Source organism: Narcine bancroftii, chromosome 12, assembly GCF_036971445.1.
Source record: "Narcine bancroftii isolate sNarBan1 chromosome 12, sNarBan1.hap1, whole genome shotgun sequence".
NCBI lineage: Eukaryota > Metazoa > Chordata > Chondrichthyes > Torpediniformes > Narcinidae > Narcine > Narcine bancroftii.
The window spans coordinates 85860605-85878411 of NC_091480.1; the positions used below are offsets into that span (position 1 = coordinate 85860605).

The window sequence follows — 17807 nt, forward strand, 5'->3', positions numbered from 1 at the left end:
ATGATAGGAAATTTTTATTGATCAGCAGCTCAAAATCCATAAACTATACCCAAAAGTGTTCAGAAAGAAAAATCTTCATTGTCCATTGTAGTCAGTGGTAAGCATTTATTATCTGCCCTAACCCTGCATGAAAAAGTGGCTTTGCAGTTCTTGGCCATCTTGCTGGTTAAGGTTTTGGGTGTCGGAGGTGCTATTGGAGTAGCATTTTGTAGCTGTGTACTGCACCAGAGGCAGAGAGATGGTGGTTCACAGTGGTAGATGGAGTGCCAATCAAAGAGGCTGGATGGTGTTGAACTTCATGTTGTTTTATTTATGTGGCTGTTCCAGCTGAGTTTCTGGTCAGTGATTGGACCGACATTGGTAACGTCACTGACAGTCAAAGGTAGATGGTTACAATCTTGGAGATGGTTATTGTGCTGCGAACGTGACTTGCCTCTTATTAGTCCATGTTGTCAAGGTCTTTCTGCTTGTCCAGGTCATTTGCTGAGGTGTTGCAGTTGTGAGGTTAAGATGGAAGGAAGATCTTTGGTATAGTAGCTGAGATGGTTGGGCCTAGTTCATTGGCCTGAGAAATACCTGCTGTGAGATTCTAGGACTGTGATAATTGCCTTCTTCAACCTCTCTCTGCGTAAGGTGTGAATCCAACCATTGTTAGGTATATTTTTAATGTAAAGTCCACTGAACTTAGTCTTATATGGACAATATCACACTTGATCAGTTATTTACTTGATGTGAAGGGCAGTCACTCTCAACTCACTTTTTGGTACATATTATTTAATATTAGATACACTGCTGTTAGATGTCTTAAGTCAAGTTTATTATCATCCGATGTCCAAGTTCAACCCGACATAAGTGTTCTCCGGTCCTCAGTGCAAAACATGCAGACACACAACCAAACATAGCACACTTACAGGCAAATAATACATAAGCAGGACAAGTATTCATTAATATAAATAAATATATAGAAATAGATTCTCGGATGGTTGGTGTGAGCAGCTCCTTTGGTTGTTCAGCTTTCTCACTGCCTGTGGGGAGAAGCTGTTCCTCAGCCTGGCGGCGCTGGTTCTGATCCTCCTGTATCTCTTTCCCGAAGGGAGCAGCTGAAGGATGCCATGTACAGCGTGGAATGGGGTTTCTTCATGATTTTGAGCACCCTCTTAAGATGACAATCCTGGTAGATCACGTTGACTGGGGTGAGGTGGGGGGGGTTGGGGAGAAGAGGGAGACTCCACTAGATTGACAATCGTCGTGAAAAGTGAAAGTTACTTAGTTGATGAACATTCATCTTTGTTCTCCTTATAGATACTAATAAATCTCTTCTGACCATGGGCATGTCAGACTGAAATCTATTTTATGCCTGTTGGTGGGCATTACAGGGTTCAAGAATTATTGACTTCCAGATAAGGCATGGGAGAAAAATAGAGTCTGATGTGAGAAATTTTATTTCAAACAAGCCGAGCATGTATATTATTAACATATGTTCACTGATGCAAATGACTCCTGTCACCGTGTTGGACGATTGTGTTATGGAGGACCAAAGCTCTAGATATTTGTTATAATAGGGTATAATTGGAACCAGAATAAACAGTGCTCATAAGATATTGGTATCGTTAACAAGGTTAGTATAATTGCCCATGACTCAACTGCCACTGAATTGATTATCATACCACTTTATCTCAAAGGAAAGTTGAGAGTTAACTACATTGAGGTGGGTCTGGAATCAAATATAAGTGAGAGCAAATCAGCAGATTCGGACATTACTGAGCCAGATGTGAATTTAAATACTGTATATACTCATATAATAGCTGATTTTTTTGGGGGGGGAGTCAATTTTTCGTGTCAAATTTGGGGGTTCAATTATTACACAGATACTATTTTTGACTGCAGTAAGTACCCATGTATTTCAAGGCGTCAGGAGCTCAGATGGCTGGGACCAAGTGATCAGTTCACGATTGGGGCATCAGGAGATCAGATGGGCATTGCAGCCGAGGCGAAGATCCACTGTCAGGGGATCGGGAGCTCGGATGGGCGAGCAGCTGAGGTGAGGGTTCACGCTCAGGGCTCAGGAGTTGGGATGGGGTCGACTTTTACATGGGATATACGGAAAATACGCATTTTTGGGACCAAAAAAGGGGTGGAGTCGACTTTTACATGGTATCAACTATTACACGAATATATACGGTAAGTCACTAGTCAGGTTATCACCATTGGATATACTCGCTTTTTAATCTGAGAATTTATTAACAGGATTTTATATTTCCCAATTGTGTTGGACACAATATAAATGGAGAACTTGAAATACTCAACAGGTCAGGCAGCAGCTGTGAAAGAGAAGCAGATATAACTTTTCAGGTCTAAATCCCTTTTTTCAAGAATGGGAAAGAAAGAAAACAAGTTTTAAGTTGCAGAGAAAGTGGGGAGGAATGGAAAGGATCTGGAGGGTATATCTGAACTCATGAGGCCATTTGTCAATGGATTAATGGGCTGTTGAGGAAAGATGAACTTTTCTTTCAACAGCCAGACCTCTGGATTCCTCATTTTTCAACTGTTTTTTGGCTCCTTCTAGATGTAAAGATCAATGTCCTTGTGCCATCTTTTTGAGATTTTAATTTGTGCCCTGATTTATTTTAATTTCAATCCCTTCAGGTACAGAAGACACACAACAGTTTACAATTGACTTCTTGACATCAGCTTTGTTTTTCTCTCCCTGTCTTTCTCCCTCACTGATGCTATTTACTATTTGCTGTGTTATAAATTCTCTTTGTTCATAACTGTGGTGCTGGCTTTGAGTCTTGTTGCTGCTCAGAAATAGAAAAGGCTGCCTGCTTCACAGATACCACTCCCAAAGGAAGCCTGTTGTAGTAGCTGACAAGAAATCCCAGAAATGATAGACAGTAGCTAAGAGGAAATTCAGCTTGAATATTTCCATTACCACTAAAATGTCCCTGCTGAGACAGCAGGATGTTGGCAGCATCCTACATGTTAAGAGAACGTGGAAAAGAGGATCAAACTGAAGGGCAAGATCATGCAGAGATATGAAATCAACAAATGATTTAAATCAGGACTCAGGCCTCAATATTAGGGCGACACAGTTAGTGCAACACTGTTAAAGTGCCAGTGACCCCATTTGAATCCTGTGCTGTCTGTAAGGAGTTTGTACATTCTCCCCGAGCCTATGTGGGTTTCCTCCGGGTGCTCCAGTTTCCTCCCAACTCTTCAAAACATTCGGGGGTTGTAAATTAATCGGGAAGCACAGGGCTCGTGGGTCAGAAGGGCTAAATTTAAAAAAAATATTCTGGGTTTGTATGAGAAACGGAAGGTTAACCCTTTCTCCTCTGTCATCAAGGTAAGCACATATTTTTAAATTTAGACATAACAGCATGGTAACAGGCTTTTTTGGCCCAAGAGTCCCTGCTGCCCAATTTACACCCCATTATCCTACATTCCCGGTGTGTTTTTTGAATGGTGAGAGGAAACCAGAGTCCCCGGAGAAAACCCACACAGACACCGCGGGATTCAAACCCAGGTCCAGTCCCGATTGCTGGCGCTGTAAAGGTGTTCCGCTAACCGCTACACCAACCATGCCACCCCTAAATAGATAATAAATAGAAGGTGGCCAAATTTGAAGCTCAGAATCATTGCAGATGATTGCACTGGAATGGAAGGTTAAACCATTAGAGAAAATTCAATGGTAGAACAAAAGCAGAAAAAAAAATTCCTAGAACAGACAACAGAAAAAACTTACTCTTCTCCTTAAGCACTCCCTCCCCCTCCCACCTACAGTTGAAATTCCATATGGAATATTTTGGAAGATCAAGAACCAATTAGATTAGCACTGGAAATGATCAAAAAAAATTATTGGGTGGGGTTTTCATTGTGGTAGCTTGGTTGTTTCGTGCATGTGATAAGTGAGAAAGCTATTGGCTCGTGTTGTTTGGTCAATAGTACAGCCTAATAAATCTGAAATCTGTATCCTAAGTGTTTAAATGTAAAAACCAGAAAATTATTATACAAGTAATTTAGCAAAAAATATATTAATTTTTTGAGATAAAAATTCAATCTTAAATGTTTGCTAATCATAAGTCTTTATTGATGCTAAATTAATGAATACACCAAACAATTTGATAACCGAGAGTTTATTACTGTAAACCTCATTCAAAAGTGCTTCAGATACATTTTTTTTGCCCTAATGCTACATATCCACGCTTCTCATAACAAAAATTAAAGCAACACAGGTGCAAAAATTGTATACTTGCTTTTTAAAATATGCCACCTTTTAGTGTTCAATATATAAGAAAATAAAGATTGGTTTCTGTTGTGAGCTGTGGGTTACTCCATGCTTATTTAAATGAACTAATATTACATATTAATTAGAATTATTTATTAATTAGGGATAATTCTGACTTTAAGGATGGTGTAAGTAAATGATATTACACATGCCACAACATATATCCTTAGTGCATATTTTGCCACACAACCCAAGGTGCTTTTGTAAAAACTATTTGATTAATGACTATAGGAAAAGTGAGAATTGTGGCCTTGGTCCAAACGAAAACATTTCTAGTTTGTATCAGAGACATCAGATGATACAGTGGTTTACAAAAAAGAATTTCCATTGTATTATGAAGTGCTCGGTTGTATTTTTTGGTTGCAAAAAGAAGTCCATCGTAGTTTAAAAAAATACTTCGTTTCTAAAAACTAATCAGTTGTCACAATCATTCTTCTGTATAAAATGTTTATTGTCAACATGCAAAGTGACTGTTATTTTAAAAATTATTCATTCACAAGACATAGATAGTACCAGCATGTATTGTCCATCCTGAACTGAGGAGGCGATTTGAGTGAATAGGACTGGTGGGTGTGGAGCCCAACAAAGGCCAGACTGCGTAAGGATTGCATATTTTTTTTCCCTGAAGGAAAACAGATTGTCATAATAAACTAGCAGGCATCAAGGTCACCTTTACTGATATTTACTCACTTGCTAGCTACTTAATTATTTCAATTTAAATCCTCCATCTGCCCTTGAGATATGATCCCCTCATCAAGTCAAGTGTATTGTCATCTAATTTCACGAGTACAACCCGATGAACCAATGTCCTCTGGTCCTCAGTGCAAAACACGCAGACACACAACCAGACATAACACACATAGAGTCAAAGAATACACATGCGGGACAAGTATTCATATATACTAAATAAATATTGTTTCACGAATATGAGAGTCTCAGATGGTTAGTGTGAGCAGTTCCTCAGATTGGCTCTGATACTCCTGTTATCTTTTTCTTGACAGTAGCAACTGAAACATCCTGTGTGTGGGGTGCAAGGGGTCCTCAATGATTTTGTGCAGTCTTCAGACAACAATCCCAGTAGGGGGGAGGGGGTTGTAGGAGGAGTGGTCTAAAACTCTGATTGTGAGACATGAAAATTGTCTAAATTCCATTTCTACCTTCATAATTTGCTTTCATTACAATCTACTGATGCCAATGTCATCAAATTTTGGATGTAAAATACAATGTGTTGCCACAGTTGGGAGCAATGACCAAGTGCAAGTTCCTGCCCTTCAATGCACAGTTTACAAGCTGGCATGAAAATTTGTGCTCAATGGCCTTCCCTGCTGGGAGAGCAAATCCATGTGACCAGCTGCAGTTTTTTTCCATTTATTTTTACAGTAGTCTATTACAAACCTCAGGATTATTTTACTTTGACACCTTTGAATTTTCTGAAATAGAACTCTTCAGCATGTTGAGGATATGTAAAATTTACATACCCATTTTGCACTCCAAGTAAATGAGGGAATATTTCTCATCATCCCCACTCCTCCTCAACCATACAATCCCCAAAGTTAAAACATTAAACTTGAAATTCTTTACTGGTTAAATACCGCTAATAAAAATATTTATTTTAACCAATGAGGTGCTGATGTATTTGTAATAATAGGGGTTTATATAAATTTCTTGTCAGCAGATAAAACTAACTCAGATTCAATTCTGACATTTAAGAGCAGATTAGATAGGTACAAGCATTGAAGGCCTACGTTCTGGGTGCTGGTCGATGGGACTAGGCCGAATAATAATTTGGCACAGACTAGATGAGCCGAAGGGCCTGTTTCTATAGTGTAGTGTTCTAAGAATTGAAAAATTCAATTATACACATTTGCTGTGCTGGCTAGTAAGATAATTGCTAGTGTGTAAACAATTAACACATTAACAAAAAAAAAAATTATTTCAGATAATTTTTTTTTGGAGTTGCACAAAGATCCGAATCATACAGCTACGAACGAACCCATCTAGATGGCACCCACATTGGTTCCCTCTCTAGATTATCCAGAATTGCTTTTAATTCATTGCACGCAGTTTGAAGGTCGCCTTTCACCAAGACTTTATCGATGAGATGACCGTACTTCTCTTCAATGTAGACTGCTGACTGAAACATTTCCCGGTACTCATCCTCCTACAATTAAAGGGTAAAAATAAATGTACAAGGTAGGAGAGTGAAATACCTTTACCACAAATGTGTAACAGACAATTAACATGCTGAGTTTCACCAGAACTAATAATGAGGGGGAATAACAATTACTCTTATTTCACCTGGGAATTAACAACATCAGAAAATGACCTATTTAATAATCAAATCACGAAATCACTGTCTGACATGAGATGTTCATTCAGTTTTCTGAAATGGCATCTAATTGTCTCAATCTCCACTCTAATAAATTGTCAAGCTCATAATCGACTAAGCTCATTGGGGGAAAGTTGCCCTCTCTCTAGTGTGTACCTTTTTGGCTTCATCCTAAGCCAAACAATCTATTGCTCATTTCTCCACATTGAACTTGCCAGAAACTTAGTAACACTTCAATAAAAGTTGTTTGTTTTTTTTTAAACTTTTCCTTTTTCTACTTGTCCCTGAAGAACATCGTGAAACACACAAATGCTGGAGGAACTTGGCTGGTCTTGTAGGGTCTGAGGAATATTGGTACATGTACCAAGCATTTCATGATCACAATTGGGGATAGAAGAATTTTATTTCTTAAATTTCTCAGCTGGCACAGCAAGATTCAAACACAGGACTCGATGCTTTGCAATTCATTGCCAAAACATGCCTTTCTCAGCTGAATGAGTACTGTTGAAGATTTACTTAAGGTTCTTTTATTGTCGTGTAATAAAACATAACATTTAATATTGCACAAAATTTTTTTTAGCCTGGAATAAGACAGACCAAAAAAAATCTCCATCAGTATTACCCAGCGCCCCTTACAGTCAGAGAAAGAAACAAAATGGAGACCCTTCAGAGATACTGAGTTTTTATGGATTCTCATCCAGTGCTCCCACAGCCTCTGCAGCCGCACAGACCCCTGTTCGATCCATCGACAACCCGAACTCCAGATCCGAACCAGATCAGAAAGCCTTCAGTGCTCAAGGCCCCTTCTTGCCCTCAGCACCCTCTCAAAACCCAGTTCTGATACCTGGTCCCCATAAGCCCATCTCCAGCCCACAACCTGTCTGGGTCCTTTGAGCACATGTTCAAATTTATTGTCAGAGTGACATGACACCACATACAACCCTGAGATATTCTTCCTGCAGGCACAGCAGAATTACCACTTATTGGTAGTGCAAAAAAAACTTTACTCAACGTACACATGTAAATAAATAAAGAAATGTAAACAAACTGACTGTGCTATACAGAGAGAGAGGAAAAAAACCAAAGTCCAAAAGTAAGAGTCCTTAATTGAATCCCTGATTGAGTTTATTGTTGAGGAGTCTGATGGTGGAGGGGGAGCAGCTGTTCCTGAACCTGGTGGTATGAGTTGTGGCACCTCTACCTCTTTCCTGGTGGTAGCAGCGAGAACAGAGCATGTACTGAGTGGTGTGGATCCTTGATAATTGCTGCGTTCCCTTTATGTTCTCGATGATGAGAAAGGCTTTGCCTATGATGTCCTGGGCTGTGTCCACTGCCTTCTGCAGGACTTTCCACTCAAGCGAATGGGTGTCTCCTTAGCAGACTGATTAAAATAAAAGACCTACAGCACGGTAACAGGTCATTTTTGCCCACGAGTTCATGCTTCCCAATTTACACCCAATTAGCATACACCTCTGGCACATTTTGAGCGGTGGGAGGAAACTGGAGCTCTCAGGGAAAACCCACGCAGACACGGTGAGAACGTACAAACTCCTTACAGACAGTGTGGGATTCAAATCACAATCACTGGTCCTGTAAAAATCGTTGCCCTAATGACACCAACTGTACAGCCTTGTGATGCAGCCAGTCAGCACACTTTCTACCACACAGTTTGCCAGGGTTTCCGATGTTATATCAAACCTCCACAAACTCCTGAAGAAGTAGGGACAAAGATGTGTTTTCTTTACGGTGCCATTGGTGTGTTGGATCCAGGAAGGATCCTCCAAGTTAGTAACTCCCAAGAGCTTAAACTTGCTCACCCTCTCCACCTCTGATTCCCCCAGTGACCACTGGATCGCACACCTCTGCTTTTCCTTTCCTGAAGTTGCCATCAGCCCACAGCCTGTGTGGGCTGATGACCCTCTCGCTGGTCCACTGCCATGAAACCAGCAAAATATTACTTCTATATAAATTGTTTTCAAAAACAAATGACAAAATTACAGGTGTACAGTTTGGAAACACCTGCCCTGCACTCTGCCATTGAAAAATGCTTAACAGAGGCATTTCTGTGTTTCTCTGCTCTTACATTCTTTGAAAAAGAGCAAGTGATATTCATAACAAAACCTTGCAATAAAATTTAATTTGAACTGATTAGACTTACTCCTAATTCCTTAATGACATCATTCTCCAATGTTTTGGCTGGTGTTGAGTTTGCCCTTGGTTCCTGAATAAAAGGCTTGACAAATATCACATACGGTTTAAATTCTGATCTCCTCAAGTGTTTGATTGTCTGTAATTCAGGCAAAAGAGAAACTGAAGGAACTGCTGAATAGATAGAACTATAACATGAATATCATACAAGAGTTGATTTTACACCAGAATTTTAAATATAGCCCTGCAGCACGGTCCTCCACCCTCCTCCCCCCACACCCACCCACCCCCTGCAGTACATTTTGAAGGGTGAGAGGAAACCAGAGCAGACACAGGGAAAACGTACGGACAACGCCAAGTTTTAATAGTAAAGAAATGAAAACAGCTCATAATTTCTCAGAAAAAAAATCTCAAAAGTGCAAATTGTAGCCATTTTATGCACAATTAGATCTCGCAAATAACCAATGAGATAAATCATTAACCAATTTCTTTCTAATGGCATTGATTTGAGATAATATTGTTTTACACACTTCCCTTTTCTTTCCAAACTTTCTGTCTGAGTTGCTGCACGTATTCTTCCAGCATATTCTACTTTGATTTAAAATATTAACCATTCACTCATACAATTTCAATCAGATTGACAGTCTTGTTGCAGTTCTATTATATTTAATAGTTGTCAGTTGAGAAAGAAATCACTCTAAATTACATTAGGTAGAAGAGGTTAAATGCTGCTTCAAAGTCGATTTATATTTGATCACAAAGTAAGATGTACAAAAACGATCAGTTCTAAAGTCAGTAAAGTTAGTCTATAAGTTAGCCTGGAATCACACATCTGGGAGGAGTTCGGGAAATGAATGCATCAGTTTTGACACTGCAGCTTCTATTAAGGCAATCGCCATATTTATTTTCTCTCTGTTCCATTAAGTAGGTTCAGTGAGTTTGTTGGCTGGAACTATATTCAGTAGGCAAATTCCCCTGAGTCTACCGAGAAGAACACTGGACATTTTCAGTTGTTCTGCATACAACTGTATCAGCACTGGTGAGTCACATCTATGCCTTTCATTATTGTTGTTCAAATCTCAAGGAAATATAAGTAATAAAAACAAATTGATGGAAACACTTATCAAGTCAGGCAGATCTGTGGATAGACAAAGTCCGTGTTAATGTTTCAGGTCCAAGATCCAAAATGGTGGATAAAGGATTGGACCTGAAATGTCAACTCTCTTTTTATTTCCATAGGTGTTGCCTGATTGGGTCAATGTCTCCAGAAATTTCTTTTTTTTATCCTAAATTTCTAACACTTACAATTGTTATGATTTTATCTATATTAAAATTAAGAGTGGCATCATTATCTGACTGAGAGGGGACTTGATGGAGATATTTAAAATTATGAAAGGACTAGACATAAACAGATTCTTTCCCCTAAGGGCAGGGGAGGTTGGAACAAGAGGCCATGAGTTTAGGGTAAGGGGGAAACACATTAGGAGAAATATTAGAGGTGGCTTTTTCACTCAGCGAGTGGTGGGAGAATGGAATGAACTTCCGAATGAGATAGTTGCATCAGGGTCCCTTCTGTCAGTTAAGAAAAGTTTGGATGTGTACGTGGAGGTAAGGGGGTGGGAGGGTTATTGGCGGAGAGCAGGAGGTTTGAGCTCGTGGAGTTGTTCAAGTGAACCGGTGCAGACTCGAAAGGCCGACATGGCCTGTTTCCGCTCCGTAAATGGTTATTTGATTACATGGGTATCACTGTGACCACTTATGCAGTGTGAATTAACTAATACACTATTGCATTCAAAGTTTTCAAACACTCCGTGCTATGTTACTGTAGCTTATAATGTGCAAGTTAATAATTCCAAAATCAAATTACTTTCTTTAATGAAACCAAGCAAAGAACTGCAGGGGCTGCCAATCAAAAAACAAAAATGCACGAACACTCAACAGGTTCAATTTGATAATTATCCATTTCTAGGTAACATTGCCTCTTCCTTATAGATTGGAAGCCACCCTTTAGTGAAGGCAGAAATTGGTGATGAAATATTCCATCACTGTCAATATACCAACATAGCCTTTAATCAATTGAGGAAAAAGACGTTTGAAGATCAGGATCTCAGACTTGGCATAAAACTCATGGTTAACCGGACAGGAGAGCTCCCTGCCTTTGTAAATGCTTTGAGACCAGGACTACTGATTGGGAGACACCTCATGGCAGTGGAGATATACCACCAACTTGTCTCCATAAAATTCTCCCAGATATATCAGTGCTTTGTTTTGAACCCTCAGGGAAAGTGATTGTCTGACAGAAGATTTAAAAGTGTAGTCAAAGCCTCTGTGGGGAGGGGAAAAAACAATATCCTCACCTACTTCTGAGAGTCTCTAAGGTATGGCTGCTCCATCCAGAGGAGATTTGGAATGGAATTGAGTCAGTGCACTGGGCACGCCTAGAAAACTTACACTCAGACTACCTGCTTGCCCATTTGAGCTGCAGGACATTGATGGGGAAGGGGATTGAGTGATCGCATTGCCAAATACTCATTCAGTCTGCAGGGATGAGTCCAAGCTTCCTGTTGCCTGCCACTTTAACTCTCCATCTCACTCCCACTTGGAGTCTGATCTATCAATCTGAGGCCTCCAGTCTCAGTGAGTCTCAAGGCAAGCTTGAGGAACAGCAGCTCAATTTCTATCTAGTCCAGAAGGTGCAGCCTTCTGGACTCAGTACTGAATTCTACAGCTTCAGGTAACTTGATTTCTTGATCTGCATCAGACATCCATCCATGATATTAGCTCAACATTTATTTTTTTCTTCAATTCTTTTCTGTCTGGGAATGCCCTGCTGGGCTTTCCTTCTCTCCATTCACAATTCCCATATTCCTTTGTCCATGTTCTCCCTCTCAAACAGCTCCCGTTCACTCATTGACCAGATAACCTGGTTTACAGTTCATCTCCACTGGCTCCCCAGTTTTACTCCATCATAGGCGTCCCCTCTCCCACACACCCTGCACCTTTAAACACTTCTCGTATCTCTATTTCAGTTCTGAACTTGCACTGGAAATACTGATTCAGTTTTATTACCCACAGATGTGGCCTGATCCACTGAGTATTTCCAACATTTTCTATTTCTGCTTTAGATTTCCAGCATCTGCAGTTTTTAAAACTTTTTTTTCTGGCCTGAGATGCTTGATTTATATACCAAGGATAAATAGTAATTTCCATTTGCCTTCCTCGTTGATTTTATCTGCAGACTCTCTTTTCTAACGATGATTGCAATATGTGAAGATGGAAAGGATGTACAGCTGGAAGTAATCTAATATTTAAACACCACATTCTCATTTCCAATCAATGCAACAGCAGTACAGGATCAAGGAGATCACAGTGCCTTCATCTTTCAATTTGCCTATAGAAGAAGCCGTTCCATAGACTTGGCCCTTCACTCCATCCTGCCCACCTGGAGAATGACACCTCATATGCCTGGCTGCTGTTCATCGACTTCAGCTTGGTGTTTAATATGTTGAGGCTGGTGGTAAAGCTGTCCTCGTTGGGACTCAACACCCCTCTCTGAAACTGGATCCTAGACTTCTTAACTGAAAGACCACAGCCTGTCTGAGTGGGTAGAAGAACGTTGAGCACCACCCCACTGAGCACTGGCAGACATCAGGGTTATATGCTCCACCCACTCCTGTTCACGGTGATGAACCAAAAGTAGTTGTCCTCGTCAGCCACAACAATGAGTCGAAATACAGAGCAAATCCCGTGAAATGGGGTGAGAGTAACAACCAGATTCTCAACGTGGACAAGAAGACGGAGATGATCGTGGACTTCAGGAGGACCAGGAACCACCACCCTCCATTACACATCAATAAATCTGTGTGGAGAGAGTAGAGACCATCTGGTTCTTTGCAATCCACTTAATTAGTGACCTATTGTGGACAGAAACATCTCCTCACTTGTCAGGAAGGCGCAACAACAACTGCACTTCCTGAGGAGACTGAAGCGAGCAAGGCTACCGGCCACCATCATGTCAACCTTCTACAGGAGCTCTGTCAAGAGTGTCCTGGCCAATTGCATCACAATGCGGTACAGTTGCTACAGAAAAATGGATCGGAAGTAAATCCACAGGATCTTAAGAGTGGCAAAGAGGATCACTGGAGTCCCTATAATCTACCAGGACACATGATCTACCGGGATAATTTTCTGAAGAAAGTGCACCAAATCGTTGAGGATCCCTATAACCTAGCACACAGCATCTTTCAGCTGCTCGATCGGGAAAGACAGAGGATCAGATCCAGCACCATCTGGCTGAGGAACACCTTCTTCCCATTGGCAGTGAGGATGTTGAATCACATGTCCTGCATATGTATTGTTTGTCTTTATGTGTGTTATGTCTAGTTGTGTGTCTGCGTGTTTGCCCTGAGAACGCTGGTTTGCCAGGTTATACTTGTGCAATCAGATGACAATAAACTTGACCTTCTAATATAGAAAATGGGAATGCTAGTGCTATAACGTGAACTGGACTTATGATATCACTACTGCTTTCAGGGCCTTTAATTGTTCTGCTATGTTAATGCAGTGAATCTGGAATATCACAAATGTAATTACAAATAATCTCTGGTTTATAATAACCTTGTCCCAAAGCTTTATTTGATTAATGCCTTGACACATTTGCCATTGCTAACACTCCAAATCATTTGTCTCACCATAATTACTGTGACTGGAACCGACAGCAAATATTATCAAGCCACTTACTTGAGGATTTGCTTCCACTAAGCACATCTTCTTTTTTAACATCATTGTGCGGATGGAATCTACATTTATTCCATACAGATTGTCTTTGTACGCCCCATGTTCAACAAATCTACAACAAATGAATATCAAACATCAAATCAGCCTTCTGAAGTCAATATTTTGCTTTCTCAGACTGAAATATTTTTGAAACAAAGAACAATTTTCATCATATTTGAAGAAGAATAGACTTTAATCAACACTGAGGCAGAATTACCATACATTCAGTGTCTTTGGAACTTAGCAAGCACACTTTAAATTATTCTTTTCCCTCATAATGTGGTAAACCACCATATACATGTTTGGATGTGCTGTTACAAGCCCAGAGGACCCCAAAACCCAGCAGCAATAGATACTCACCAAGACAAATGGTTACTTCAACAAAAGTTGCTTTTAATTATCTTTGAACATGATAAAGAGGATCACATCACGATTAATTTAACTAACCTAACATAACCCCCTTTTAATTCTAAGCGCACATGTATATAATGTGTATGCAAGTTCAGAAAAGTTCTTTGATTCACAGTCTCACTTTTTATTCCTCCAAGTTCACTGGTTGCAGGCAATTCTTATGCTATGCACAGAATTTAACATTTATGAAGTTCACCAGACTTTGGTGCTTGAAAGGTAAACGGTTACCACACATGAAGGTTCTTGTCGGTTTTCAGAGAGCTATTTGTTGTTCGCTGGATACTCACAACTTGTAACCGGCCACTTCAGTGTCTTGCCGAAGCAACTTGCCCCATCAGGGTTCTCCAGATGATAACCTCTTTCTTTCAGGCCACCAGAGTTCCTTTTATTGTTTCTCTTATTTCAAGTGAAACATTGGACAGCCAGTCCTCTCCTCTTGTATGAACCACAAGGGCTTTGACTAGGCTGAACTAAGCAGCCACAACCTGTCTTCCGAATGGGGGTTTTCCACAAGCTTTCCAGCTTGTCCTATTCCAGTCCCAGCTCCTGCTGCTGCTGACTGTAAAACTGCAGAACTGAACTCTCTCTCTCTCTCTCTCTGAGAGAAAGTCCTGTTTTACTTTCTCTGCTTGCAACCACATGACTCTCTTAGTTCCACTCCTGTGGCTCTGATGAGTTTTTTTTTCCCCCATCGGTTGCCTTTTTGTAAACAACAATCCATTAGTGTAGTCTCTTGGGCACTCTCTTTGCAAAGGTTCTTGGAGCCAGCCTGTTGAGCATGAGCAGAGCTCCAGTCTTTTAAATAAGATCAGTTTTAAAGTGTTTGTATGTGACCTACACTGAAAAAACCTGCCCCAATTTATCTCCCAAAAACATATCTATAATCTGTCACATGTTATAATCTGATGACAATAAACTTGACTTAACTGTCAGCGTTCTGGAGTTATTGTTAGAAAATATTAATCAAGAAGAGAAGTTCCAGGTGGATTGGTTGCCATTGAAACTTGCAAAATTAATTTGTTTTAATTCTTATTGTCAAAAATAAATTGAATTGGAGGACTTTATTGTAGAAGTTGGAATGTAACATGGGGTAATTCATATTGACCAAACAATCCTACCTGTTCTTCTGAATATCTGCTTCAAATGAGGGTTTGCTGACAAAATGATACTCCATTCCTTGCCTCTCGTGGGGTTTCTTCTGCCTTGTTGTTGCTGAATTGAAATAAAATATGCTGTCACACACATTGAAAACTTTCCATTCAGATTCCCAGCCTTTGAGTTCAGTTGATTGAACATCACCTATCAATCTATAAAGTCTTGGGTTTAAATCCCACCAGAATTCCTCGAGTATTTTTATGACGCATAATACCGTGAAATCCCCGCCGTCCAGAACTGAAGCAACTGGCAAAAAAAATTGCGGAAAATAAATAGATAAAATTGGCGCGTCTCGCCATTCGTTCACCAATCACGAACACACCATCTCAATACACTTATCCGGCATCTACCAATCTGCATAGGTGCCATATACCGGGGTTTATAGGTGTAGAAAAAGAACTTAGGCCCACATTGTTAACATGCCTGATAATAAACACTCATGGAAATATCATTGGACCCAGCAAATATCTGTCCATTATGGGGTAACCTAAACTTTAGGCACATTTACACTGACACCAATTTGGGTCTCCCTTGCTTACTTGAAGATCCACTGACTGCCTATGCAAACATTATAATTGTATCAACATCCACTATTTTCTCTGGTAGCTTGACCCAAAATATTCATCAGCCTGTGTGAAAATGGCATGGTCAATGTGAGTGGTGGGGGGACACGGTTAGCGCAACTTTGATACAGCGCCAGTGACCGGGTTTCCAATCCAACAGTGTCTGTAAGAAGTTGGTACATTCTCTCGGTGTATGTGTGGGTTTCCTCCAGGTGCTCCAGTTTCCTCCCACCCTTCAAAACATACCAGGAATGTAGGTCAATTGGTTGTAATTGGGTGGCATGGGCTTGAGGTCTGAAATTGTGCTGTATGTCTAGATTTAAATTTAATTTTTTTTTAAAAACCAACCCCTCAGATCTTTCTTCCAAGTTCTCCACAGAAAGAATTTGAGAAGGGTTTCACATTTCATTAATTAAATGTGAGATGCAAGCCACTTCACCAAGAACCAAGCAGTGATTCGATTATTAGCTGGTTGATGTAATGAAAAAGTACCTGCTGCAATGTTATTGTCAAATGAATTTGACCCTGAGTTTGAAAGGCTTTGTTAATGCATAGTTGAGGCAGGGAAACTGAGATTTACTGGGAAAATCAGCATGAGGCACAAGACAGAAGTGCTGCTGCTCTGGCCTTACAAGGTAAGTCTGGCTGCGGATCATGAACGTGAGGTACTGTCAGATGGAGAGGGGCTTAGATAGCGATAAGTTGGGGGAATAAAGAGAGGGAGGGGGGACCATACAGGAAGGATCAGGGATCAATAAGAAAGTTCCTATGTTGAAAATGGAAGGGCAGTTAGTTGGTCAGCAACTCAGTGCAGTCGAAGTCCCAAAATCCGGACGGCTCAGGGATTGGGTCATTCTGGATTCTCTGGCAGTACTTTTAAAATTCAAACTTAAGGAGGAATAAAGAAGAGATGAACAGGTAAATTGTGATATCCTATTCATGAGCAAATACAGCATGCTTCAATTATCAAAGCGAGCAGTTTTAAAGAAGAATAAAGTGCTGCTTGTTCCTGCGTGCACACACACGTGCACACACAAAAGCCCACTAGATTTTAAAAAGTTTGAGAGTTTTCATAAAGTCGGATTCTTGGGTACTCCGGATATTTGGACTTCTACTGTAGATTTTCAATTAGCAATGGAATGGTTGGGACATCAGTTGTCAGGAAGTGTGGGTCACACATTGGTCATGGGCGATTGGACGAGGGTTACAAATTGGAGAGAGAGTGAAGTGAGTGTGTAAGGGTCGAAAATTGAGAGAGAATTTGAGAACATGAAGGTGAGCCAGGTAAACATATTTATATGGTGGACTTACCCGAGAGTGACCCCAGCACTCAGAGCAGCAAGGTCTGGGATGTGCTCGGAGAAGTCCACTTATTTAATAATCTTACTAAACTTGAAAAACATGAGGGTATGGGACCAACGCACAAGACAAGGTTCAGAGAATGCTGGATACTCCATCTGATTGTAACAGATCTCCCTAAGTCATGATGGTCACCTAACTACAGGAAAGATATCAAAAAGAGAGAAAGAGTCCAGAGATTTATTAGGATGTTGCCCGGACTTCAGGAACTGAGCTAAAGGGAAAGGTTAAACAGGTTTGGACTTTATTCCCTGGAGCGTAGAAGAATGAGAGGAGATTTGATAGAGGTATTTAAACTTATGAGGGGTATAGACAGAGTAAATGTAGATAGGTTTTTTTTAAGGTGAGATACAAACCAGAGAACATGGGTTAGGAGTGCAAAGGGGAAGGTGAGAGGGAGCTTCTTCACCCAGAGAGTGGTGGGAGTGTGTAATAAGCTGCCAGTTGAGGTGGTGAATGGGGGCTCAATTTTAATACTCAAGAAGAATTTGGACAGGTACGTGGATGAGAAGGGTATGGACTGGGTGCAGATCAGTGGGACTAGGCAAAACATGGTTCGGCACAGACTAGAAGGGCTAGTTTCTATAATCTGTTGATAGTGTATGGGTACAAGGTATCAGAGATTGTTCTTTGAATAAATTTAATAGTTACCACTAATTGTAAGCGGTGTTTCTGAAATAAAAGTGAAAACTTGTTGTAAATATTGAAGGGTTCTATGTGAATTTTTTTTCCGAATCAACTTTTGGACATTGCCAGTTAGTGTACATCACCCCAGTGA

The 17807-nt window shown here is 40.4% G+C and overlaps 2 protein-coding genes across 6 annotated transcripts in view; one reads left to right on the forward strand and one right to left on the reverse strand.

Moving 5' to 3' along the window:
* Window positions 1–17807, forward strand: part of LOC138746414 (sperm axonemal maintenance protein CFAP97D1-like) — a 48019-nt gene that overhangs the window by 8386 nt on the left and 21826 nt on the right. For 2 of the 4 annotated variants that reach the window (XR_011346946.1, XR_011346945.1), the window contains exon 8: window positions 9691–9804. The exons of 1 other annotated variant lie outside the window; for it this stretch is intronic. The gene's annotated coding sequence lies outside the window, so the exon portion shown is untranslated. Of the gene's footprint in view, window positions 1–2646; window positions 2772–9690; window positions 9805–17807 lie in introns of those variants that run through there. One more of the 4 variants, XM_069904573.1, reaches the window with a different exon arrangement.
* Window positions 4069–17807, reverse strand: part of LOC138746412 (MAGUK p55 subfamily member 3-like) — a 63206-nt gene continuing 49467 nt past the window's right edge. For both annotated transcript variants that reach the window (XM_069904572.1, XM_069904571.1), the window contains 4 exons: window positions 15071–15164; window positions 13506–13614; window positions 8776–8904; window positions 4069–6449 (listed from right to left, as the gene is read on the reverse strand). In XM_069904572.1, the coding sequence (XP_069760673.1) occupies window positions 6270–6449; window positions 8776–8904; window positions 13506–13614; window positions 15071–15164 (512 nt within the window). In that variant the 3' untranslated portion in view covers window positions 4069–6269. The remainder of the gene's footprint in view (window positions 6450–8775; window positions 8905–13505; window positions 13615–15070; window positions 15165–17807) is intronic.